Here is a 25,075-nt window from a genome sequence, read left to right on the forward strand (position 1 = left end):
CAATTAGATCACCTATTCTTCTATAGTCAATGGAATGCTAGTCTAGCCTCCGTAACCTTCCCTTACAAATGATAATAGAGGGAAAAGGTTTAATTTATATAACAATATTACCCTTAGTAAACTAAGATTACTATCTCGGCTTTCCCAATCTTTCTGCATGACTAATGTCCATCATTCGCTGGATTAGTGGTGCTGGAAGAGCACAGCAGTTCAGGCAGCATCCAAGGAGCAGCGAAATCGACGTTTCGGGCAAAAGCCCTTCATCAGGAATAAAGGCAGTGAGCCTGAAGCGTGGAGAGATAAGCTAAAGGAGGGTGGGAGTGGGGAGAAAGTAGCATAGAGTACAATGGGTGAGTGGGGGAAGGGATGAAGGTGATAGGTCAGGGAGAAGAGGTGGAGTGGATAGGTGGAAAAGGAGATAGGCAGGTAGGACAAGTCCGGACAAGTCATGGGGACAGTGCTGAGCTGGAAGTTTGGAACTAGGATGAGGTGGGGGAAGGGGAAATGAGGAAACTGTTGAAGTCCAAATTGATGCCCTGGGGTTGAAGTGTTCCAAGGCGGAAGATGAGGCGTTCTTCCTCCAGGCGTCTGGTGGCGAGGGAGTGGCGGTGAAGGAGGCCCAAGACCTCCATGTCCTCGGCAGAGTGGGAGGGGGAGTTGAAATGTTGGGCCACGGGGCAGTGTGGTTGATTGGTGCAGGTGTCCCGGAGATGTTCCCTAAAGCGCTCTGCTAGGAGGCGCCCAGTCTCCCCAATGTAGAGGAGACTGCATCGGGAGCAACGGATACAATAAATGATATTAGTGGATGTGCAAGTAAAACTTTGGATGTGAAAGGCTCCTTTAGGGCCTTGGATAGAGGTGAGGGAGGAGGTGTGGGCACAGGTTTTACAGTTCCTGCAGTGGCAGGGGAAAGTGCCAGGATGGGAGGGTGGGTTGTAGGGGGGGCGTGAACCTGACCAGGTAGTCATGGAGGGAACGGTCTTTGCGGAAGGCGGAAAGGGGTGGGGAGGGAAATATATCCCTGGTGGTGGGGTCTGTTTGGAGGTGGTGGAAATTTCGCCGGATGATTTGGTTTATGTGAAGGTTGGTAGAGTGGAAGGTGAGCACCAGGGGTGTTGTGTCCTTGTTACGGTTAGAGGGGTGGGATCTGAGGGCAGAGGTGCGGGATGTAGACGAGATGCGTTGGAGGGCATCTTTAACCACGAGTGAAGGGAAATTGCGGTCTCTAAAGAAGGAGGCCATCTGGTGTGTTCTGTGGTGGAACTGGTCCTCCTGGGAGCAGATCCGGCGGAGGTGGAGGAATTGGGAATACGGGGTGGCATTTTTGCAAGATGTAGGGTGGGAAGAGGTGTAATCCAGGTAGCTATGGGAGTCGGTGGGTTAGTAAAAAATGTCAGTGTCAAGTCGGTCATCATTAATGGAGTGGAGAGGTCCAGGAAGGGGAGGGAGGTGTCAGAGGTGGTCCAGGTAAATTTAAGGTCAGTGTGGAATGTGTTGGTGAAGTTGATGAATTGCTCAACCTCCTCGACAGTGCCACTTAAGTAAAACTTCACTGCATTCTCCTTTCTGAACACAATTGGACAGTATCTCATCTCAAGCCTAAACAATAACTTATAAAGTTTCAACATAACTTCCTTCATTTATACCCCAAGCATCATTTATAACCAACCTTCATAAATCATTCTTCCATCTTCAAACCTTTGGTAGTTGAAAACTCTGAATTTGCTGTTTCTTTAAAATTATTTTTAAGGCTTTGATTAGATTATCTACAGTGTGGACGGGCCCCTTGGCCCAACCAGTCCACACTGACCCACCCTCTGACTAATACACCTAACACTATGGACAATTTAGCACGGCCAATCCACCTGACCAGCGCACCTTTGTGACTGTGGAAGGAAGCCCACACAGGCACAGGAAGAATGTCCACACAGGCAGCCACCTGCGGCTGGAATTGAATCTGGGACCATGATGCTGTGAGGTAGCAGTGCTAACCACTGAGCTATTGTGTCACCCCAGTATTGCCACTCCTGCTTTCTTCTTTCAAAATGTGTCACTTCACAGTTCTCTGTGTTAAAGTCTAGCTTCCATATGTCTGCCATTTCAGCAGTGTGACCGTGTCCTCCTCAAGTCTGCTCTTCTCATATTCATTGTTTACTAAATTATTCCTTTTTAATTGCAGTACAAAACGTGGTTTCACTTTGACACCAGGAATCATAGCATCCACGGCCTTGACCCCATTCCTGAGTTTGTGTGGGACAAAGGTTTGCCCAATAGTGCTCCTGAATCCACACAAGGTAGGTGCTAGCCAGATTTGACTCTGCTAGGCTATAGCCAGCTGGACCATTTTCTGGTGTAGGGCCACAATTCCATTGGTACTCAGAGGTGTAGGGAAAGGTGTCACTTGCTGCAGTCATGATTTGGTAATGCTGGTGTTGGACTGGGGTGTACAAAGTTAAAAAATCACACAACACCAAGTTATAGTCCAACAGGTTTAACTGGAAGCACTAGCTTTCGGAGCACCACCTGATACAACCACCTGATGAAGGAGCGTCGCTCCGAAAGCTCATGCTTCCAATTAAACCTGTTGGACTATAACCTGGTGTTGTGTGATTTTTAACTTGCTGCAGTGTAATTTTTAGGATGGGTGTCAAGTGTGAATGTGACTGTAAAGGAGGCTTACTAGTATGATATTGTGGATGAGCGACTTCCAGCTACATAGAAAGACAAGAGAAGTTGCTGTTGTTCACAGAAAGTTAAAGGGAGAGGTGTTCCAAATTATGAAAGATTTGGCAGAGTAATTTGAGGAAAATCATTCCAATAGTTGTAAGGTCACTATCCAGATGACAGATACTTAAAAATAAATTTCCAAAAGAACCAGTGAGGAGGCATGGAGACATTGGGCTGTACAATGTCTCACAGCGCCAGTGACCCTGGTTCAATTCCTGCCTCAGGCGACTCTCTGTGTGGCGTTTGCACATTCTCTCCGTGTCTGTGTCGGGTGCTCCGGTTTCCTCCCACAGTCCAAAGATGTGCAGGCCAGGTGAATTGGCCATGCTAAATTGCCTGTAGTTTTAGGTGTAGGGGTGTGGGTGGGTTGCGCTTCAGCAGGTCAGTGTGGACTTGTTGGACCGAAGGGCCTGTTTACACACTGTAAGTAATCTAATCTAGATAATCCTGCCTTCAAGCAACCGTCTGTGGAGTTTGCACATTCTCTCCATGTCTGCCACAGTCCAAAGATGTACAGGTTAGTTGGATTGGCCGTGCTAAATTGCCCATAGTGTCCACGGATGTGCAGATTAGATGGATTAACCAGGAGAAATGCAGGGTAACGGGTGGGTTTGGGTTGGATGATTTCAGAGGGTTGATGTGATTTTGATGGGTTGAATTGCTTATTTTCACACGGTAGGATTTCTATGACTTTTTCTATGCAATCAGCTGGAATACACTTCCTGAAACAACAATAGAAGAAAGGTAATGTTCAAAGAGAATTGGGGAAAACTTGAAAGAGAAAAATATTCAGGGCAATGAAAGAAGTAGAGGAAAGAGGAGCTAATTTACTGGCTGTCCCAGAGCTAGCAAATGTTGTCAAGTGCTGCATGATTCTTAAATTCCATGACCAACCAGCTGACCCTGCCAACCCATCGAACAGATGTGCAACCAAAACATAAAGTATTGGATTCCAAATATTGAATATTTTTCCATGATACTGTGATTTTGTTCTCTTCTTGGCTGTTCCCAGCAAAATGCTGGAAATTGCTTTTTAATTCATGCAGCCTTCGCTACAATCCTGGAGGGTTTTAACTTCATAAAGGACATCACAAATAGAATGGTAAACTGTAGAGACACATAGTAAATTAAATTTGAAAGCCAAGAGATGTGGCAAGGTACATTTTGATAGGAAGGAAGAAAGGCATTCTAAACAAAATGGCATGAAACTTGATGAACTATTCAAAAAATATTGAACTCAACACATTAATTCTGATTCTATCTCAACTTGTGCTACCAAACCTGCCAAGTTTCTCCAGCATTTTCTGTTTTCACTTCAGATCGCTGGCATCTGCAATGCTTTGCTATTACTGATAGCACGAGTTGAAAATAAGTGCAGGAAAAGAGAGACTTACCGACTCATTGCATAAATGTTTAAGGTTAGTCAGACAAGTTGAGAAGGCTGTTGGCTTTTTAATCATTGGCTTTTTAAAATAGAGATATATGTGGAGAATTATGTTTAACTCTGGTTACCATTACACTTCAGGATGGTGCCATGGTTTCGGGGAAGAGGTAGAAGGCAAGATAATAGTCACAGAGTCAGAGAATCATAGAGTCACACACCATGGAAACAGACTCTTCGGTCCGATCAGTCTATTGCTGAACATTATCCCAAACTAAACCAGTCCCACCTGCTTGCTTCTGGCCCACATCCCACTAAACCTTCCCTATTCATATATCTATCCAAATGTCTTTTAAACATTGTAATTGTACCTGCATTTACCACTTTCTCAGGAAGTTCATTCCATACGTGAACCACCTTTTGCATAAAAAAGTTGGCTCACGGGATGGCACAGTGGCTCAGTGGTTAGCACTGCTGCCTCACAGCACCAGGGTCCCAGTTTTGATTCTAGCCTTGGAAAACTGTCTGTGTGGAGCTTGCATTTTCTTCCTGTGTCTGCGTGGGTTTCCTCCTGGTGCTCTGGTTTCCTCCCACAATCCAAAGATGTGCAGGTTAGGTGAATTGGCCATGCTAAGTTGCCCATAGTGTTAGGTGCATTAGTCAGAGGGAAATGGGTCTGGGTGGGTTACTTTATCTAAATCTTGCTCCTCTCACCTTAAAAATGTGCCCCCTAGTCTTGAAATCCCCCTTCCTAGGGAAAAGACAACTGCCTTAACTCTATCTATACCTGGTATTATTTTATTAGCTTCTAAAGGTCACCTGTCAACCTCCTACACACCAGTGAAAAAAAGACCTAGCCTATCCAGCCTCTCCTTATAATTCAAGTTCTCCATTTCCAGCAACATCTTGGTAAATCATTCCTAACCCTCTCCAAATTAAAAATATCTTCCTTATAATGGTATGCTGACAGTGTTTTTGGATTCGTAATCCAGAACTCCAGACTAAAACAATGCTGAAGATCTGAAGGAAAAACAGAAATTGCTGGATAAACTCATTAGGTCTGACAGCATCAATGGAGAGAAAGCAGTTTGAATGTTTTGAGTCCAGTGTCTCTGAAAAAAGGTCACTCGACTCAAACCATTAACTGTTTTCTCTCCACAGATACTGCCGGAACTGTTGAATTTCTCCAGCAATTTCTGTTATTGTTTGTCAAATAAAAGTCTGAATTTAACAGTTAGTCATGAAACTATCACTGATTGTGTAAATTAGGGATGGAAAATATGGTTGGCTTTGTCAGTGATATCCATGCTCCACAAAAGAATCTTTGAAAAATTACTGGCATGACACCAGGAATGAAATCAATTAGATGGGGAGACTGGAGAAGATGGGGCTGTTCTGTAAACAGAAGATTAAAGGAGATTTATTTTATTAGATTCCCTACAGCCCTTCAGCCCAACAAGTTCACACTGACCCTCCGAAGAGTAACCCACCCAGACCCATTTTCCTCTGACTAACACACCTAACACTATGGGCAATTTAGCATGGCCAATTCACCTGACCTGCACATCTTTGGACTGTGGGAAAAAACCGGAGCAACCCCACGCAGAGAATGTGTAAACTCCACACAGACAGTTGCCCGAGGCATGAATTGACCCTAGGTCCTGGTGCTGTGAGGCAGCAGTACTAACCACTGATGGAAGTGTTCAACATTTTTAATAGTTTCATAGTGTAATTAAGGTGGGAATGTTCCAATGGCACAAGCTTAGGAAATAGAAGCAAACATGTAAGATCATTGTCAAATGTACCAGAGGCAAAATAAGAAAACATCTTTTTACAGTCATCTGTTATGATATGGTACGTGCTGCCTGACTGCACATTCAGTTGCAGCTCTCAAACGAACATTGAAGAGAAAAACAAATACAAAAGCAAAAACAAATGGGAAAGAGGAGGAAACTGGGATGAAATTAGTGGAATCCCTACAGTGTGGAAGCAGGCCATTTGGCCCATTGAGTCTATATCAACCCTCCAAAGAGCATCCCACCCAGACCCATCACATCCCTGCATTTCCCATGGTTAATCCACCCAGGCTGCACATCCCTGAACAGTATGGGCAATTTAGCATGGCCAATCCACTAAACCTGCATATCTTTGGACTGTGGGAGGAAGTTGGAGCACCCAGAAGAAACCCACACAGAGGATGTATACACAGTTGTCTGAGGGTGGAATTGAACCCAGGTCCCTATGAGGCAGTAGTGCTAACCACTGAGCCACTGTGCAGCTCCAAATAGCGCTACTGAAAAGTCAACACAAGCATGATGGGTTGAGTATCAAATGGCATCCCTCTGATTCTGCAGCACCTTTCACCATTTTAAGCTATGTCTAAAACATTGTACAGTCAATGAAGTACTTTTGAAACATAATCATGGCGCTTGAAGTTGCATGGATTCATTTACAGGCCTAGTCCCTGCTAGGAGCAGGAGATATTCATATACAGGGCCAAGTCATCTCTAAGCAAAAGGAATTTGCCCAGGCATTGCACAAATTCTTGTGGGACAACTGTCCCCTGGTGCATTCTTCATGACGTGACAACTCCTTGACCATTTGCTGTCAGTAATGTTTTTATCATGTCGAATAAATTGTTGTTCCCTTACAAATTTGGAATTCTTGCACCTATCCTGATGACCGCAAGACAAAAAGCTTCAACAACACATCTCTTTTTTTCAGCACCACTCAAGTTCTCACTACCACATGACTAGCTACACCCTTATTATTTAGGACCATAATGTGTATTTATCCAACAGAGAAGCTCTGTTCTTGAGATTATTCCTGCTCCTCACTCAATTTAGAAGGCTGATAAGTTGCACAGTGGCTCAGTGGTTAGCATTACAGCCTCACAGTGCCAGAGACCCAGGTTCAATTCCAGCCTCTAGCAAGTGGCTGTGTGGAGTTTGCACATTCGCCCTGTGTCTGCATGGGCTTCCTCTGGAGTGTTCTGGTTTCCTCCCACAATCCAAAGATGTGCAGGTTAGGTGGATTAGCCATGCTAAATGGCCAATGCCCATAATGTTAGATGCACTAGTCAGGGGAAACATAGAGAAATAAGTGAGTGGGTCAGGGTGGGTTACTCTTTGGAGGGTTGGTGTGGAATTGCTGGGCTGAAGGGCCTGTTTACACACTGTAGGGATTCTAAGGAAGTTAGAATAAGGACTCTGAGTAAGGGAACCTCTATGTTTGAGGGATTTCTCTAAAATATTATTTAAATTTACATTAACTACTGGCATTATAACAATTGTGTGGGCCCCTTCTCGAGTTGCAAGTTTTATGTCAAGTCCAAAACTGGGGCTATGGGGAAATAGGAATGTCTCAAGATTTGAATTCCCATTCTGGCAGATTAAAATATAACTGAAAACACATTAGGATACCTAATATTTCCAGGCCTCAAGACACAAAAAATAGCGGGAGAAAAATGTTGTAAAAATTAGCCTGGTTTTCCTTTAAAACAACTCTAAATGCAATCCTTGGCAGGTTTGATAACCAAGTCAGGGTTGAACCTTAGACAATGGAGTGCAGCAAGTTCAGAGGAAGTCAGGTTAGAGTGGAGTGGGGGGGAGGGGGAAGATTATTGAAGATACTGTGTGGCAGGGAGAGGATCCCTAACCAAAGGAAGAGTTCAGAGTACTCCTGTCCATGTGCAGCCTCAAGATGTCGGTCAGGCTGTTCCAAGCACAATCTTTGATTTCCCAACTTTATTGAGTATAGAGTTGCCAACCTCTAGAATTGTCCTGATATCTCCAGGAATTGAAATTCCATTTTCAGAACAATGATGCAAGAAATACAAGGGAGTGTAACAACATTAAAAAAAAATCTCTGAACCTTATTTTAATTAGTTCTAAAAATATTGGAGATAGAGATTTTAAAAAGTGCTGTCAGGGTGATTCTAATCTGAAGAACGTGTTCACTTTCTAATGGGCCATAGGAATGTAGTGCAACTGGATAATAGCCCAACAGCAGAACTGTGGGACTGGAGCACTTAGGTGGGAGGTTACATGCTGAATTAGTAATGTCTAAGTGTGATGTGGATCTTCCACTTTAACCAGCTTTTAAACCCTCTAACTCTTACAGGCACTTTGAAGCTGGAGATGGCAGTGGTAGGTCTGACTGTCATTGTCGTGTTGATTATGATGATCACTCTCGTTATACTGCGGTGAGTAGCAGAAATGTATTTGATAAAGAAATGAAGCAAGCAACCTGGCCCCTGCATGACCCAGAAATGAGATGAAAGATAAATTAAAGAGTGAAAAACAAACACAGAAATTGCTTAGACAAACTCAGCAGGTCTGGCAGCATCTGTAGAGAGAAAACAGAGTTGCTGTTTCCAGTCCACTGACCCTTCTTCAAAACTGTGTTTTTTAACTGAAACATCAAAGAAGGAAAGTAGTCAGAGACGGACCAGGTGAAGGTGAGGGAAACATGTAAATTACAAGCAAACTGGATAATTGTTTACAATTCCATTTGAGAGAGGGAAGCAGCACCACTGATGTGTACCAGAGGAAGAGTTATGAGGAGGGAGTGGAGTAGGACTGGAACAAGAAAAAATCCATGTACCCCACAAAGAGACAGACATAACTGGGCCCCATCAGACTCAATGAGTTAAACTTATACCAAACCCCTTCTTTAGATCACCATATAATTGAGAGATTATCCTGAGAGCTAGTTAAACATTTGGGCTGGAGTTTTGTGTTGAGACTAAGTATGGAGGCAGGGTATAAACAGGAAGGGCTCCCACTTGGGATTGGGTCATGTTTTCCCACATATTTACATTTTCCTTAGCTTACCACACATGGGCATGTAGGTAAAATACTGAAACCAAAAGGGAGAATGCTGGAAAATCTCAGCAGGTCTGGCAGCATCTGTAAGGAGAGAAAAGAGCTGATGTTTCGAAACCTGCTGAGATTTTCCAGCATTTTCTCTTTTGGTTTCAGATTCCAGCATCCGCAGTAATTTGCTTTTATCCTAGGTAAAGTACTGAATTTTTATGGTTGGGTAGTAATTCTGAAAGCTGTCAGGGCTCTCTGAGCTATAACATCCAGCAGCATTATTTGTGATGTGGGAGCATTACTCAACCTCTCTTCATGATCCTCACCCACTCGTGGAGATGTCAGAGACAAAGCAAAAAACCAGCAGTGCACTTTAGTGAAGCCATGATGGCAACAATAAGCCATCCTGACTTACAAGATCAGTTTGAACCTTTGGCAGAAGGTCAGTGGTAGGGGCAGCTCAAGAGAACCTTGCTGCAGTTTAACAAAAAACTGAAGTCACCAGACAAAGGAGCAGTGCTCCGAAAGCTTGTGATTTCAAATAAACCTGTTAGACGACAACCTGGTGTCATGTGACTTCTCACTTTATCCACCCCAGCCCAACATTGGCACCAACAGTCCAACATCAAGCTTATGAGCAGTGCAGTAGGTCAGTGGTTAGCACTGCTGCCTCATGGTGCCAGGAACCTGTGTTCACTTCAGCCTTGGGTGACTGCCTGTGTGGAGTTTGCCCATTTTCCCTGTGTCTTGCCCGAGTTAAATTGAATTGAATTTATTTTCACGGGTACCGAGGTACAGTGAAAAGCTTTGTCTTGTGAGCAATATATAGTTAAGTAGCATTGATAGTAAATAAGAGGTAAACAGCGGCAGGAACAAAAACATAGGTATAAGTGAATGTTAAGGGTTTGTGAGTCCATTCAGTATTCTAACAACAGTAGGGTAGAAACTGTTGTGAAACCTGCTGGGGCGTGTATTCAGGCTTCTGTACCTTCTCCCCGATGGTAGAGGTTGTAGAAAAACATTGCCAGGGTGGGATGGATCTTTGAGAATGATGGAGACCTTTCCTTGACAGCGGGCCTGGTAGATGGATTCTATAGATGGGAGGTTGGCCTTTATGATTGTCCGGGCTGAGTTCACCACTCACTGTAACCATCTTGAATGGTACAGTTGCCATACCAGGTAGTGATACATCCAGACAGAATGCTCTCGATGGCGCACCTATAAAAGTTGGCAAGGGTATTCGCCGTCATGCCAAATTTCCTCAGCTGCCTGAGGAAGAAGAGACATTGTTGGGTCTTTGTAACCAATGCATCCACATGAAGAGTCCAAGAGAGCTCATTGTGGACTACCACTACCAGGAGCTTGACACTCTCCACTCGTTCCACCTCTGTGCTGATAAAGTATGAGTAACGTCCCGCCAAAAATTTTCTTTGGGTGCTCCGATTTAGTCCATAGTCAAAAGATGTGCAGGTTAGGTGGATTAGCCACGGTGAATGCAGGGTTATGGGGATATTTAGGGGCCTGGGTTTGTGTAGGATGCTCTCTGGAGTGTTGGTGCAGACCTGATGGGCCAAACAGCCTTTTTCCACACAGTTAAGAAATGCTTAACGGAGCTTGGCTTCTGATGCACAGATGAATTTTGGTGCAGACATGGTAGGCCAAATGGCTTCATTCTGCTGCATAGTAATTCAAGGATTCTGTGAACTGAAGAGGTTTGGAATCACTGGAGCTTGGTCCATTCAGGTACACACCTCCTATGTTCCATCAGCTTTGTGAACACATGTTTCCCAATTGAATATTTAGCAATCCAGATTGTAGAATCATAGAATGCAAGCAGGCTATTCATCCCATCAGGTCCACACCAATCCTCCAGACAGCATCCCACCCAATCCCACACCCCCACCCTATTTCTGTAACCCTACATTTTTCATGGCTAACCTACCTAGCCAGCACACCTGGAGTAACTGCACAGAGGCTGGTATCCTATCACCAAGTCATCCTTTATTTACTCGTGCACAGAATACTGGCTGTGACCAGCAAACTCTGAGTCAGTCCCCTGAACTGAGGAGATTCTCAGTCCTATTTAATATAGGTCAGCCATTGTCTCCTGGTTGGCCCAAGTTAACAACCCCAATCAAGGACCTCATAATCAAATTACCACAACATCTATAGCATGGCCAATCCACCTAACCTGCATATCTTTGGATTGTGAGAGGAAACCAAAGCTCCCATAGGAAACCTGCACAGACACGGGGAGAACGTGCAAACTCCACACAGACAGTCACCCGAGGATGGAATCAAACCCTGGTCCTTGGCACTGTGAGGCAGCAGTGCTAACCACTGTGCCACCATGCTGCCCTATAACCAGATGCCTCTGGTACTGGCAGTGCCACTGAAAATTAGCTGTGGAGGGATGGATTGACAGCCAGAAAATGGTTGTGGGTTACCGGAGAGCCTGTTAAGAAGAGCACCCACCACCTTCCATGAGTCTGTGCGGGTAAAGCAACTGGGCTGCCTATTTGGCTTGGACTTCTCCCACCACTGGTTACATCCCAGTGGCAGTGTGGTGAGGCCTTTCAGTTAATCAGCCTTAAGGGTCTCAACTGGGCTACAAAAAGGTGGCTGCAAGTAAAATTGCACCTGGAACAGATGAGTATGTTGATGTGGACATGTGCCTTCCCCACCTTTAAACCAGCCAGCAGGAAACATTTAAATCCGGCCTGTAGCCCCTTAAATGAGGTGCTGATTGTGACAGTCAGTCCTAGTCCCTCACTGATCCCTATGAACTCTTGAAGTTAAACATTTTCATGCTGTTTTTCTCCTGATCTATTAAAAGACTAATTATAATGTTCCACCATATTGTTTGGAGCCCTCCTTTCCCACTGTTTTTATCTACCTTCTGCCACAGGATGATAAATACAGTATCTCGGATATCCACACTGTATTTAAGAATCTGTTCAATTTAAATGATGGTTTAATGGCTCCCATATTTTCACTTGATCCCGAATTCCACTAATTTTGCATTTCTCTGCTGTTTTTCAGGCGTAGGAATAGCTTATAGGTGCACATTAATTCTTTTAATTTGCCAAATGCTTTGCCAACAGGAAGTACAGAAAGGAACGGAAAATGTACCAAAAGAAATGGTCACATATTTCTAGTGACCAAATCATCCCACTGGAGGGAGATGAAAAAATCAGCATCAACCTAAAGGTAAATCTAACCAGAAACAGTAGCAACATGAACAGGGGCTGGCAAGGCTTATATTGGGCATCTTTTCAATAAGTTGAAAAATGTGGTGCTGGAAAAACACAGCAGGCCAGGCAGCATCCAAGGAGCAGGAGAATCGACGTTTCGGGTATAAGTCCTTCTTCAGCCCTCTTTTCAATAAGCCTTCCAAACTGTACAGGCGATTAAAGGCTAGGTTTGATCCAAGCATTTTGTTTTGTTCTTTTATGGGATGTGGCCATTATGTTGTCCATCCCTAGCTTCCTCTGAACTGAATGGCTTCCTAAACTGTTGGACAGTAGGGTCTGTTTCCATGCTGCGTGACTCGATAACAAAGTTTTAAACCTCAACGTATGTGATGCAGGACATTTACACTTTTTTTTCTGGCTACGTTTTACTCCACGAACAACACCATTGAAAATGGATGGACCCCAGTGAGATGGGAATAATTAATGACCTCATTGTGAAGACATCCCAGTTAGCAGCAACCATAAGTGACTTAGGTGCAAATTAGTGCAGGTGCTGGAATCTGAACTGACAACAAAAAAATGCTGGAAATCACGGTGGGTCAGTCAGCATTCGTGAAGTGAGAGCAAGCTTACACTTTGAGTCCAGATGGTTCTTCATGACTTTTATATTCAATTAGAGAGACAAGAATGGGTCTGACACTATTTTAAAAAAAATTAAATAAGGGTAATTATGAGGAAATGAAGGCAGACCTAGCTAAAGTGAATTAATAACCGAGGTGAAAGGGTTAGATTACTTGCAGTGTGGAAACAGGCCCTTCGGCCCAACAAGTCCACACCGACCCATTTACCTAACGCTACGGGCAATTTAGCATGGCCAATTCACCTAACCTGCACATTTTTTGGATTGTGGGAGGAAACCCATGTAGACAATGTGCAAACTCCACACCCAGGTCTCTGGTGCTGTGAGGTAGCAGTGCTAACCACTGCACCACTGTGCTGCCCAAATGGGTCAGTAGAGATGCAAACACTCAAGGGGAATTTTCAGAACATAAAAAGACGCCATGCAAGGAATAAGAACATTTTCAAGGAACAAACCCACCCTCCATGGTTAATCAGAAAGATTAAATATATTTCATACTTACAGAAAAGCATATATGTTTGCAAAAACAGATAGACTTTCAGAAGATTGGACAGAATGTAAATAACAGCAAAGGATGACTGCAAATTAATAAGGAGGGAAATATTGCAGTGTGGTAAAAAGAAACAGCCAGAGTATAAAAGCAGATAGTGAAAGTCATTAATAAATATTTTAAGAAGAAAAAAGTTAATAAAGTGGGGATTTATCCTGCAGAAGATATCCTGAGTCTGGAGTATTGATTGTAGAAAATAATGAGATGGCAGATAAGTTGAAGAGTATTTTGCGTCAGCCTTCATTATGCAGGATAAAGTAACATTCTCAAAGCAGTGATAAATCAGGTGATGGAAGGGACAAGAAACCCAGAAGAATTACAATCACCAGAGAAGTGAGACTGAGCAAGTTGTTGGAGCTTCAGGCTGACAACTGCTCGGATCCTGACGGACTTCATCCTAGAATATTATAAAAATGGCTAGTGAGATACTTGATTTGTTGGTTTTGTTTTCCAAAACTCCTGGATTCATGAATTGTGTGATGAGATTCGCAGATGGATAACGTAACACTTTTAATTATAAAGTGAGGGAGACAGGGAATCAACTTGCGAGTTAGCTTATCATATGTCATGGGGAAAATGTTCGAAGGTATTATTAAAGAAATTATAGCATGGAACTTAGAAACATTTCTGGTAATCAGGGAGAGTTAACGTAGTGTTGTGAAAAGGAAATCATGTTTACCCATGTATTGGATGACATTTGCTGTGGATAAAGGGGAACCATGGATGTGTTGTACTTGGATTTCCAGAAGGGAATTGATAATGAGCCATATCAAAGGTTATTGAAGAACATAAAAGCTCATAGTCATAGAGTCATAGAGTCATACAGCACAGAAACATACCCTTTGGTCCAACTCATCCATGCCGACCAGGTTTCCCAAACTGAACTAGCCCTATTTACCGGTGTTTGGCCCATATCCCTCTAAACCTTTCCTATCCATGTACCTGTCCAAATTTCTTTTAAATGTTATAACTTTACCCACCTTTAACTACCTCTGGCAGTTCACTCCATATACACACCACCCTCTCTATGAACATGTTGCCCCTCAGGTCCTTTTTAAATCTTTCCCCTATGCTCTCTATTTTTGGACTTCCCTACCCTAGGGAAAAGATCTTGGCTATTCACTTTATCTATGCCCCTCATGGTATTATAAACTTCTATAAGGCCGCCCCTCAACCTCCAATGATCCAGGGAAAAAAGTCCCATTCTATCCAGCCTCGCCTTATAACTCAAACCCTCTAGTCCTGGCAGCATCTTTGTAAATCTTTTCTGCAACCTTTCCAATTTAATAACATCTGTTTAAAGCAGGAGGGGAGCATATTGGGTTCGGAAAAAGATTGGCTAATTAACAGGAAGCAGAGAGTAGGCATAAATTGTTCATTTTCAGCTTGTCAAGATGTAATGAGTAGTGTGCCACATGACCAATGCTGGGAGCTCAACGGTTTACAATATAGCTCAATTACTTGGAGGAAAGGACAGCAAGTTCTGCAGATGATTTGACTCAGGTAGATGAGTGGGCAAAGATTTGGTAAATAGAGTATAATGTGGTAATACGTGAAATGGTCCATTTTGGTAGTAAAAAACAGTCATATTGTTGAAATAGTGAGAGATTGCTGAGCTCGGAGACGCGAAGGAATCTGGTTGTCCTCATGCACTTTTGCTTATTTGCTCATGGGATACAGGTGTTGCTGGTGTCATCTGTGAAGAGAGAAGAACAGAGTTCATGCTTCAAGTCCTATAGACTCTTCTTCAAAACTAGGATTAAAGGATTGTCTTATGACAAAATGTTGGACAGGTTAGACCTAAAGCCATTAGAGTTTAAAAGAGTGAGTGATGAGTGGGTGGCATGGTGGCTCAGTGGCCAGCGCTGCTACCTCATAGCATCAGGGTCCCAGGTTCAATTCTAGTCTCGGGCGATTGTCTGTGTGGAGTTTGCACATTCTCCCCGTGTCTGCATGGGTTTGCTCTGGTTTCCTCCCACAGTCCAGAGATGTGAATTGCCCATAGTGATAGGTGCATTAGTCAGAGGGAAATGGGTCTGGGTGGGTTACTCTTCAGAGGGTTGATATGGACTGGTTGGGCCGAAGGGCCTGTTTCCACACTAGGGAATCTAACCTAATCTTAGTGAAACATAAGATCCTGAGGGTGGATTCTGAAAGAATATTTCTTCTTGATGCACTAGAACTAGGGTATTAAAAATAAAATTTCACATTATTAGAGAGAATTTTTTTTTCTCTTATGGAGTTGTGAATCTGGAATTCTTATACCCAGAAAACAGTGGTGACAGATCATTGAATATTTGCAAGGAAACACTCTTAACTAACAAGAGAGTCAAATGGTATCAGGTGTAGGCAGGAAAGTTAAGGCCACACCCACAATCAAATCAGCTATAATCTTAAAAAGTAGCAGAACATGTTCAAAGGACAAAATACGCTATCCTGCTCCTAATGTGTATGTTTATAATTGCCTGAATAGTCAATGAAAGCGGATTCAACACAAAGGTTCAAAATGTAAATCCATACACATTTGAAATAGGGAAGAAATATAGTATTTTAGCAAAAGAAGGTATGGACTAACTTGATAGCTCTTTCAAAGAACCATCACAGGCAATAATGGGCCAAACAAAATACTTTTGCTTTGTTTGTCCCTTTTGGGCTTTTAAAAGGCATCTGCCATTATCCAGGTCTGTGCTGGTAGCAATTTTAACATAAAGAATGAGCCTGATTGTGGATATCAGAGGCAGGATTGGAGTGGTGTTGGAAAAGCACAGCAGGTCAGGCAGCATCCGAGGAGCAGGAACATCAATGTTTTGGGCAGGAGCCCTTCATTAGGAAATTAATCCTGATGAAAGGCTCCTGCCCAAAATGTCAACTTTCCTGCTCCTCGGATGCTGTTTGATCTGCTGTGCTCTGATCTCCAGCATCTGCAGTCCTCGGCAGAGTGGATATGCAGCCTTTTCTCTTTCTGAACTTGTGATAAAATATAAAAGGAAGCTGACGTTTCTCAGGGATAACTGGATGTTCTGGAAGTGTCTTGATATTTGTCATCAAGGAATCATATCTATCAGACGCCCTCCACTCTATCTGTGTCTAATCCACTCTGTCTTCCATCTCAAGATCGAAGAGGACAAGAGAAAAGAAAATCTGGTGCCTTTATGGAGAGCAAAATATGACAAAAAGGTATTATACCTTGATTTTAAACTTCTCATCTGTTTTCAAATTCATCTGTGGCCTTGCCCCTCCTTATGTTATCACCTCCCTTTCTAGATAGCAATATTCCTCCAACTTCAAGTCTCAAATATTGGCAACCTTCAACTGCCCAAGCCTGAACTGCTGGAATTCCCGCTTTACATCTCCTTCGTTGTTATGGACCAGCCCCCTTTAAAACATTTCAAGAAGAGGGCCCAGACCCTAACTTTCGAGTTGTTTGAAGCAGGTGTAGAGTGGATATTCCAGGAGTAATGAAGCTGGCCAACCAGTCAGTTTTAAACAAAACAGACTTTATTTACACATGAACAAAAGAAAACCAAATTTAGAATAACAGAACTATTTGAAACCCCAACTGACACGAAAATACAACTGAAAAAAGGGCTGTTCCAATTTCCTGCAACATCCCGTAATACACCCCTTGGCGAAAAAGATAAAATCAAACATAGGTTCTAACTGTAGAGATGTCAGAGAGAGAGAGAGAGAGGATCATCACTGGGCTGTTCCTTTGAGCAGCAACCTGAAAAACTGACTGCTTGCTAAAACCAAACAAAACCAAACTCTGAACTGGGAGAACTGGCCACTCTTCTTTCATAATGCAAGTGTTTAAAAAGAAAGACTTAAAAACATGCTCATGTAGGTATTTCCAGACATATCAGAAACTCTGCCTTTATGACTCCTTTTGAAAAAAAACAAGAACAACCTAACCTTGTTAAAGCAAAAGCATTGTCACACTTTAAACCTCTCCATCTTTATATCCCTCTCGTCCTTTGAAGTGCTCCTTTAAATACATCTCCTAACAAAATTGTGGGCATCTTTCTGGATACCTCCCTATGTGGCTAAATATCAAATTCTGTTTGATAATGTTCACAAGATGTACCTAGTGACAACCTCAGGCAATAGTCTGTGTGGAGTTTGGACATTCTCCTCGTGTCTGCGTGGGTTTCCTCCGGGTGCTCCGGTTTCCGCCCAGGTTAGGTGAATTGGCCATGCTAAATTGCCCGTAGTGTTAGGTGAAGGGTCTGAACAACTTCCTCGGAGTAGGCATGAAACCAAACCTTTCTCTCAGGTACTTGGCTTGCCAGCCTAAAATCCATGCTGACGTAGGCTCTGGATAAAATCATGTTTTCCTTCCCCTTTGCTCAGATTGTTGTCTTGAAGGGGCTGAAACACAAAGATGGGAACTTCACTGTGATGCAAAAGATGGAACTCAATAAGGTAACTCCACTCTCACTAGTCCAAAGCAGTTGAATAATACTTGGAACAAATGCTGAAATAGAAAAGAATAAAGATTTGTATTTCTATAGCACCTTTCATGATATCACAAGATGATTTATAGTCAATCAAGTATTTATTCATTTTTATAATGTGTGACATGTAATGTGGTCACAGCAAGACATGAGCTAACGATCAATTATCTGTTTTAGTGTTACTGGTTCATAGAATCATAGAACGGTAATAGCAGAGAGGGAGGCTATTAGCCCACCATGCCTGTGCTAGCATAATGCTGGAGGCACAATTCACATAGTGCCACTCCCCTGCCTTTTCCATTTCAGATAATGGGCTAACTTTTACCAGAAATTGGCTAAGTAACAATTCTGGTAAGTTTCATCGAGGATATTTAGTCTGTGGGTGTTGTCAAGGTTTCTCAAGCGACTCTCTACAGCTCGGCTCTGATACTTCATTACAAATTCAAGTGCACGTTTGTAAACATATTCAAGAACCAAGCTGACAAGTAACCCATCATTAGTGTCATTCCATCTTAGGGCCCTTTCCAATGAACCTATGTCTTAATATCAGATACAGAACAGTGTAAAGATTGCATCTTCTCATTCTACTTTATGTTTGATTGTGGACTGAATTGGGAAAAGGATTGTCTTACAGCAGAGAATTGAGGAAGAAATTGTAGTACTCACTAAAGTTGCTGAAACTCATTGTAAGTCATGTTAATACTGTTGCTTTGCAAGTTGTAAAGAAAGCTGTAAAAGGAGACTGCATGGATCTGGGATGTATGTACAAAGTGAGATTCAGCCGACAAAAAGAAACTGACTGGTTTAGAAATTTGTAACCAATTGGAGGTGCCAAAAGCCATCAGCCTGACAACCCCTAGCTGGTTTGCTACTATATAACTGAACATCTTGTGGATGTGAACGATACTGGCAGAAGCCTTCAGATCGCTGAAAGGGTAGAAAATGTGTCTCTTGTGCTCTCGAGGTAAACACCTCATGACTGAAGAAAGCCAATTTATCTTCTCCCACCAGCTGCTGGAACCTGTGCTTTTAACTAATAAGTCAGAGATTTTATAATTTGTGAACCAGTCGCTCTGTGCCTTTTGTGAAGAAATGATTTAATTTTGATTTGATTTATTATTGTCATGTACTAAGGTATAGTGAAAAGTATTGTTTTGCATGGTAACCAGACAAATCATACTTTATATAAGTACATCAGGATAATACAGCAGAATGCAGAATTTAGTGTTACAGCTACAGAAACGGTCCAAAGAAAGATCAACTCTAATATATGAGAGCTCTGTTCATAACAGAGGGAAATAAGTTGTTCTTAAGTCTGTTGGTATGTGTTTTCAAACTTTTGTATCTTCTGCTCAATGGAATTGGGTGAAAGAGAGTATAACCAAGGTGAGAGGGGTATTTGATTAAGTTGGCAGCTTTTCTGAGGCAGCAGTTAGTAGAAGGAAGATTGGTTTTCATGACGGACTAGACTGCATTCACAACCCTTTGTAATTTCTTGCGATCTTGGTCAGAACAGTTGCTATACCAAGTTGTGATGCATCTGCTTAGGTTGCTTTCTATAAGAGTCATTGTAGACATGCTGAATTTCCTTAGCCTTTTGAGAAAGTGGGGGTTTTGGCATATTTTCTTGACTAGCATCGATGTGGATGGACCAGGATAGATTGTTGGTGACATTTACTCCAAGCTATTAAAGCTCTTGACCACCTCCACCTCAGCCCCATTGATACAGACAGGGGCGTGCCATCCACTCCACTTTCCTGAAGTTGACACCAGCTCCTTCATTTTGCTGACATTGAGGGGGAGATTGTTGTGTTTGCAGCACACCATTAAGCTGTTTAGCTCTTTCCTAGACTCTGCCTCATTGTTATTTGAGATCCTAATGATTATGGTGGTGTCACCAGCAAATTTGAAAATTGAGTTAGTGCTAACTTTGGCCACACAGTCTTGAGTATATCAGCAGGATAGTAAGGTGCTGAGGGGTATGCAGCCTTGCAGGGTACCACGTTTAAGGATCATTGCGGAGGAGATTTTGTCATCTACCCTTACTGATTGCGGTCTGTAGGTCAGGAAGTTAAGGATCCAAATGCAGAGGCGGGAGCAGAGTCTTAGGTCTTAGAATTTGGAGATGAGGTTGGTTGAAATTATGGTGTTGAAGATGGAGTTAAGATCAATAAATAGGTGCCTGACGCATGTGTCCTTGTTATCCAGATGTTCCAGAGGACAGTGTAGGGCCAGGTGAAGGAATCTTAAGGAAAGGATCATATAAAATTCTTCCTATTCATATATCCATCCAGATGCCTTTTGAAGGTTGTAATTGTACCAGTCACCACCATCACCTCAGTCAGTCCATTCCTAGACCAGGTGTCTAGATTCAAGTCACAACTGCTCCAGAGATGTGTCATTATCATGTCCAAATAGATTGATTAAAAATAATTATAATTACAGGAGGTTCAAGTGTGCGATTGTATGATGTTGTATGTTACACATCATTAAGGGAGCTTGCATAAGTGGCAAATTATGCATATTGTGATCTGGAGCTGTGGATAATGAGATTTCAGACTCCAATTTATTTCCCCTCGTGGATCAGGAATCTTTCCCTCTCTTATTACCTGGCATTGACTTGTGTTGGAAGGAGTTTCAGGTTGATACTCAAATACAATGTCTAAGTAATGAACGCTTACATCTTCCTTAATTATCGAGTACTCGAGTGGGACTCAAACTTGGAACTTCTGCTCAGAAACAAACAAATGGAAAGAACTGCAGATGCTGGAAATCAGAAATTGGTGGAAAAACTCAGCAAGAGAGAAAACGGAGTTGACTTTTCAGATGCAGTGACTCTTCAGAATGTTAACTCTGCTTTCTCTTCACAGTAGGTGCCAAATCTGCTGATTTTTAAAGCAATTTCTCTTTAAATTCTGCTCAGAGTTAGGCTCATCATCCATGCATACAAGACCTCCTAAGAGTGCAATTAAGAAGTCCTAACTTCATCAAGACAAAAGAAAATTGCGGTAAAACCCAGCTGGACTCTATTTGATTAACTGAACAAAATAGTCCAGAGTAACTCTCAGTGTTCCCTTCACAAAATCATCTGAAAGAGCCTTGGGATGTTTCACTACTTTAAAGGTGCTATATAATTACATATTGTTGTGAGGTTTCAAAGCTTTCAAAGATAGCAGGACAGGTCAATTAAAATGTATATGATTTTGGGTCTGATAGTTCAAGGTGGAGAACCATAATCTTTTTATACAATAACATGTTCGGCATGGGAGGGTTGGACCGAAGGGTCTGTTTCCAGGCTGTACATCTCTATGACTCTATGTGGTCTGTTTGAAAGAGCAGTGAAAACAAATTCAATAGAGATGTACAGTATGCATCAGACCCTTCAGTCCAACTCGTCCATACCAACCAGAGATCCTAAATTAATATTGTCCCATTTGCCAGCATTTGGCCCATATTGCTCTAAACCCTTCCTATTTATGTATCCATACAGATGCCTTTTAAATGCTATAATTGTACTAGCCTCCACCACATTCCTCAGGCACTTGTTCCATACATGCATGAAAAAGTTGCCCCTCTTAAATATTTTTCCTTAAACTATGCCAGCTAGTTTTGGAGAGGCCTGCCCTTGGAAAAGACCTTGGCTGTTCACCCCTCATGATTTTATACACTTCTATAAGGTCACCCCTTAGCTTCTGACACTCCAGGGAAAATAGCTGAAACCCTCCAATTCTGACATCCTTGTAAATCCTTTCTGCACTCTTTCAAGTTTCACAACATCTTTCCTCTAGCAGGGTGAGCAGAATTGAATGCAGTATTCCAAAAGTGACTAACCAATGTCCTGTACTGCAGCAATGTGACCTCCCAACTCCTATACTCAATGCACTGACCAATAAAGGCAAAAGTACCAAATGCCTTCTTCACTATCATGTCTACCTGCGACTTGCAATAGGAAATTGGACAATTACTTTGTGTTAACATTTGGAGGATAATGGTGAATGGACAGGAACCAATTCAAAAACAGAGTATAAGGATGATGGGAAAAATGGTCTCCTGTATGTGTTATATCATTCTATGATTATTAAACAGCTTAATACATGATTCTAAATGAAAGTATTTCTCTTTCAGCTACTGCAAATTGATTATTACAATTTGACGAAATTCTATGGAACAGTAAAGTTTGACTTTGGTATATATAAAGTAATTGAATACTGTGAGCGAGGATCACTGAGGGTAAGTCAACCTACAGCCTCCTGTAGTTGGTTAGTTTATGGATTTATAAGGGATTCATAGCAGTGGTTGATTCTTAACCTAGTTTGAACAGCTGAGAGATTTGCCATTTGTGGTTGGGAAAGGGAGGGTATGATAGATATTGGAAAATGAATCCTAGTTCTTGGTCGTTATTCAGTGACGTCATTGGAAATTGTCTGCTCTTGCTGTAGAATTGTGAAGTTTTATCTGAGATGTTTCAATTTCAACAGCATGGCACCCTCTCTTTATAGTACTGCAGAGTAAATCTGTTTACCGGTCTCTGGACTGGGACTATGTGAAACCATGTTTCAGAGGAGAGTGCTTCATTGCAGCTGAGGATGGTTTGAGGAAGGAACGGAAACATAAAGGTTTAATAGATGATTAAATCCTGTCTATTGTACATTAGCAACAATGTGGGACTGAAGGTATGTTTTGTAGAACAAGTATCATAGGGTTAGGGTGAATCACAATGCGAGGCTGATGTCTTAGAGTTAAACTGGAATTTCCTGAGTCTTCTTTACTGGTTGCATCCTGTGGCAGGTTGAATAAATTAAGTAGACTCCCCTAAATTGTATAGGAGACCAATATAATTTCCTAATTTGGTAGTTTTATTTGAATATTGAAAATAAAATCAATTAAAACGGACGGAAATTGGCAAGACTTTCCACCGTGTCTACCTTGAAGAGATTCTCCTCCTCCCGCCACGAGGATCTCAGTGATTCTCTCTCCCACTGCACTCCCCAGGTAGTTTCCTCTGCCCTGAAGCTCTTCAGCCACGTCCTGAAGCAGACCCACTGTTACAGCCACGTCTCCATCCTCAGCATGTGTCTATGCAATCAACATATCCTGCATGAACCCCAGACTACATTCAGACTGTTATAATTTGGACCTGACAAGGACAGCTAGTACTTACAACAAATCCAATGGACCTCTGCTATTCTTCATCCTGATAAGGATCCACACACTCAACAAACGTTTTCTCTCCAGCTTATTGGACATCAAGGAACATAAGTACACCAAACTCTCATGTACCTACCTCCAAACCCAGGATTCCTTGACCACTCCAGACCCTTCTCCCGGCCTCTAGAACAGGTTGGAAGCCATTATCCACATGGCCGCTACAGCCACCACCAACGCTACAAATGATGATGTCACTTCTGCACCCCCGTCACACCATGGACCATGACCCCCATTCACAATGCCACCTCCATGTTTGCCTCCAGGACCACCGTCTCTGCAAACACCTCCATAACCTCTGCCGCCGAAACCTCTGCGAAGGCTGCCCGTCATGTCAATTCCACCCCCATGGTTGCCACCACCTACGCCACTTCCACCCCCACTGACGTCATTCGCCAACAAACAGTTCCCCCCCCCAGTTACCACTGAATGTGCCATTTCTGCCCCCCACTGACGTCATCTAACCCAGCCCCATCGACCATGTCACCTCCACTGCCGCCGCCAAAGACACTGCTTCTGCGATTGTTGCATGCAACCTCACTTCCGCTCCCATGGATGCCACCAAATGCACCACTTCTGTTCCCCTGACCACCCTGGTTTGCATCACTTCCTTTGGTGACATCACCAATGATACCATGACCACACCCACTCCAGAGACAGTCTGTCCCCCCAATCCCAACTCCAGCTCTTCATCCAGTCCTAGCCCCCAGACCTGCTGAGTTTTACCATCCCCCAGTCCTCAGTAAAGGTCTCACTTTCATCCCTCTACACTCCCAGGTCAATGAATTCCATACGCATTGCGGCATCAAACCTTTCTCCCACGTTTGTGCTTACTTTTTCCATCCTGTACACATCCATCCACCATGACAAAGGCCTCCAAGCCCTCTGTTTCTTCGTCTCCAGCTGACCCAATCAGTAGCCCTCCACTGACACACTCATTTGATTGGAGGAACTGGTCCTCACCCTCAACAACTTTTCCTTCGAATCCTCCAACTTCCTTCAGACCAAAGGGGTATCCTTGGGCACCCGCATGGGCCCCAGCTATGCCAGCCACTTTGTTGGATATATGGAACCGTCCATCTTCCGCAGTTACACTGGCACCTTTTCCTCTGCTACATTGATGACTGTAGCAGTGCCATCTCATGCTCCCATGAGGAGATTGAACCACTCATAAACACCTTTTACCCTGACCTCAAGTTCACCTAGAGCATCTTGGATATCTCCGTCCCCTTCCTGGACCTCTCCATCTCCATCTCCAGTGACCAACTCAAAACAGACATCTACTTCAAATCCATTGACTCCCACAGTTACCTGGACTACATGTCCTCCCAACCCGCCTCCTGTAAACATGCTATCCCTTACTCCTAATTCCTATGAATATCCCAGATGGTCTCCTATTTCCCTTCGCACATGGTCAATGATGCTCTCTAGTGCATCTCCTCCACTTCCCACAGCTCCGCCCTTGACCCCCCACCCCTCCAAACACAACAGGGATAGAACCTCCCTGGTCCTCACCATCTACCTCACTAATCTCCGGATACAGCGCATTATTCTCTGCCATTTCCACCACCTACAATCAGACCCCATCAGCAGAAATATATTTCCCTCTCCACTCCTGTCAGCATTTCACAGAAACCATTCCCTCCGTGACTCCCTTGTTAGGTCCACAGCCCCCACCTACCCACCCTTCACTCCCGGCACCTTCCCTTGCTACCGCAAGAGGTGTAAAACCTGTGCCCACACATCTCCCCTCACCTCCATCCAAGGCCCAAAGGATCATGCTATATCCAGCAGAGATTTTCCTGCACATCCAAACACCTCATCTACTGTGTCCATTGCTCTCCATGTGGTGTCCTCTACACTGGGGAGACAGGACGCTAACTTGGAGAATGTTTCAGGGAACCTCTCTGGGATGCCTGCACCAAACCCCACTTCCCTGTGGTTGACCACTTCAACTCCTCCTCCCACTCCACAAAGGACATACAAGTCCTGGGCTTCCTCCATCACCAAATCCAAGCCACCTGCCACCTGGTGGAAAAATGTCTCATCTTCCATCTTGGGACCCTCCAACTACATGGCATCAACATCGACTTCACTAGTTTCCTCA

At 43.2% G+C, this 25,075-nt stretch overlaps 1 protein-coding gene across 1 annotated transcript in view; it reads left to right on the plus strand.

Annotated features, from left to right (window-relative positions):
* The window catches only part of LOC140489028 (guanylyl cyclase C-like), a 151,009-nt gene that overhangs the window by 69,149 nt on the left and 56,785 nt on the right, over positions 1-25,075 (plus strand). The window contains exons 10-15 of the mRNA XM_072588267.1: positions 2,180-2,294; positions 8,231-8,312; positions 12,030-12,135; positions 16,424-16,486; positions 17,660-17,731; positions 21,889-21,993. Coding sequence (XP_072444368.1) covers positions 2,180-2,294; positions 8,231-8,312; positions 12,030-12,135; positions 16,424-16,486; positions 17,660-17,731; positions 21,889-21,993 — 543 coding nt within the window. The remainder of the gene's footprint in view (positions 1-2,179; positions 2,295-8,230; positions 8,313-12,029; positions 12,136-16,423; positions 16,487-17,659; positions 17,732-21,888; positions 21,994-25,075) is intronic.

Source organism: Chiloscyllium punctatum, chromosome 18 (genome assembly GCF_047496795.1).
Source record: "Chiloscyllium punctatum isolate Juve2018m chromosome 18, sChiPun1.3, whole genome shotgun sequence".
In the NCBI taxonomy this organism is placed as follows: domain Eukaryota; kingdom Metazoa; phylum Chordata; class Chondrichthyes; order Orectolobiformes; family Hemiscylliidae; genus Chiloscyllium; species Chiloscyllium punctatum.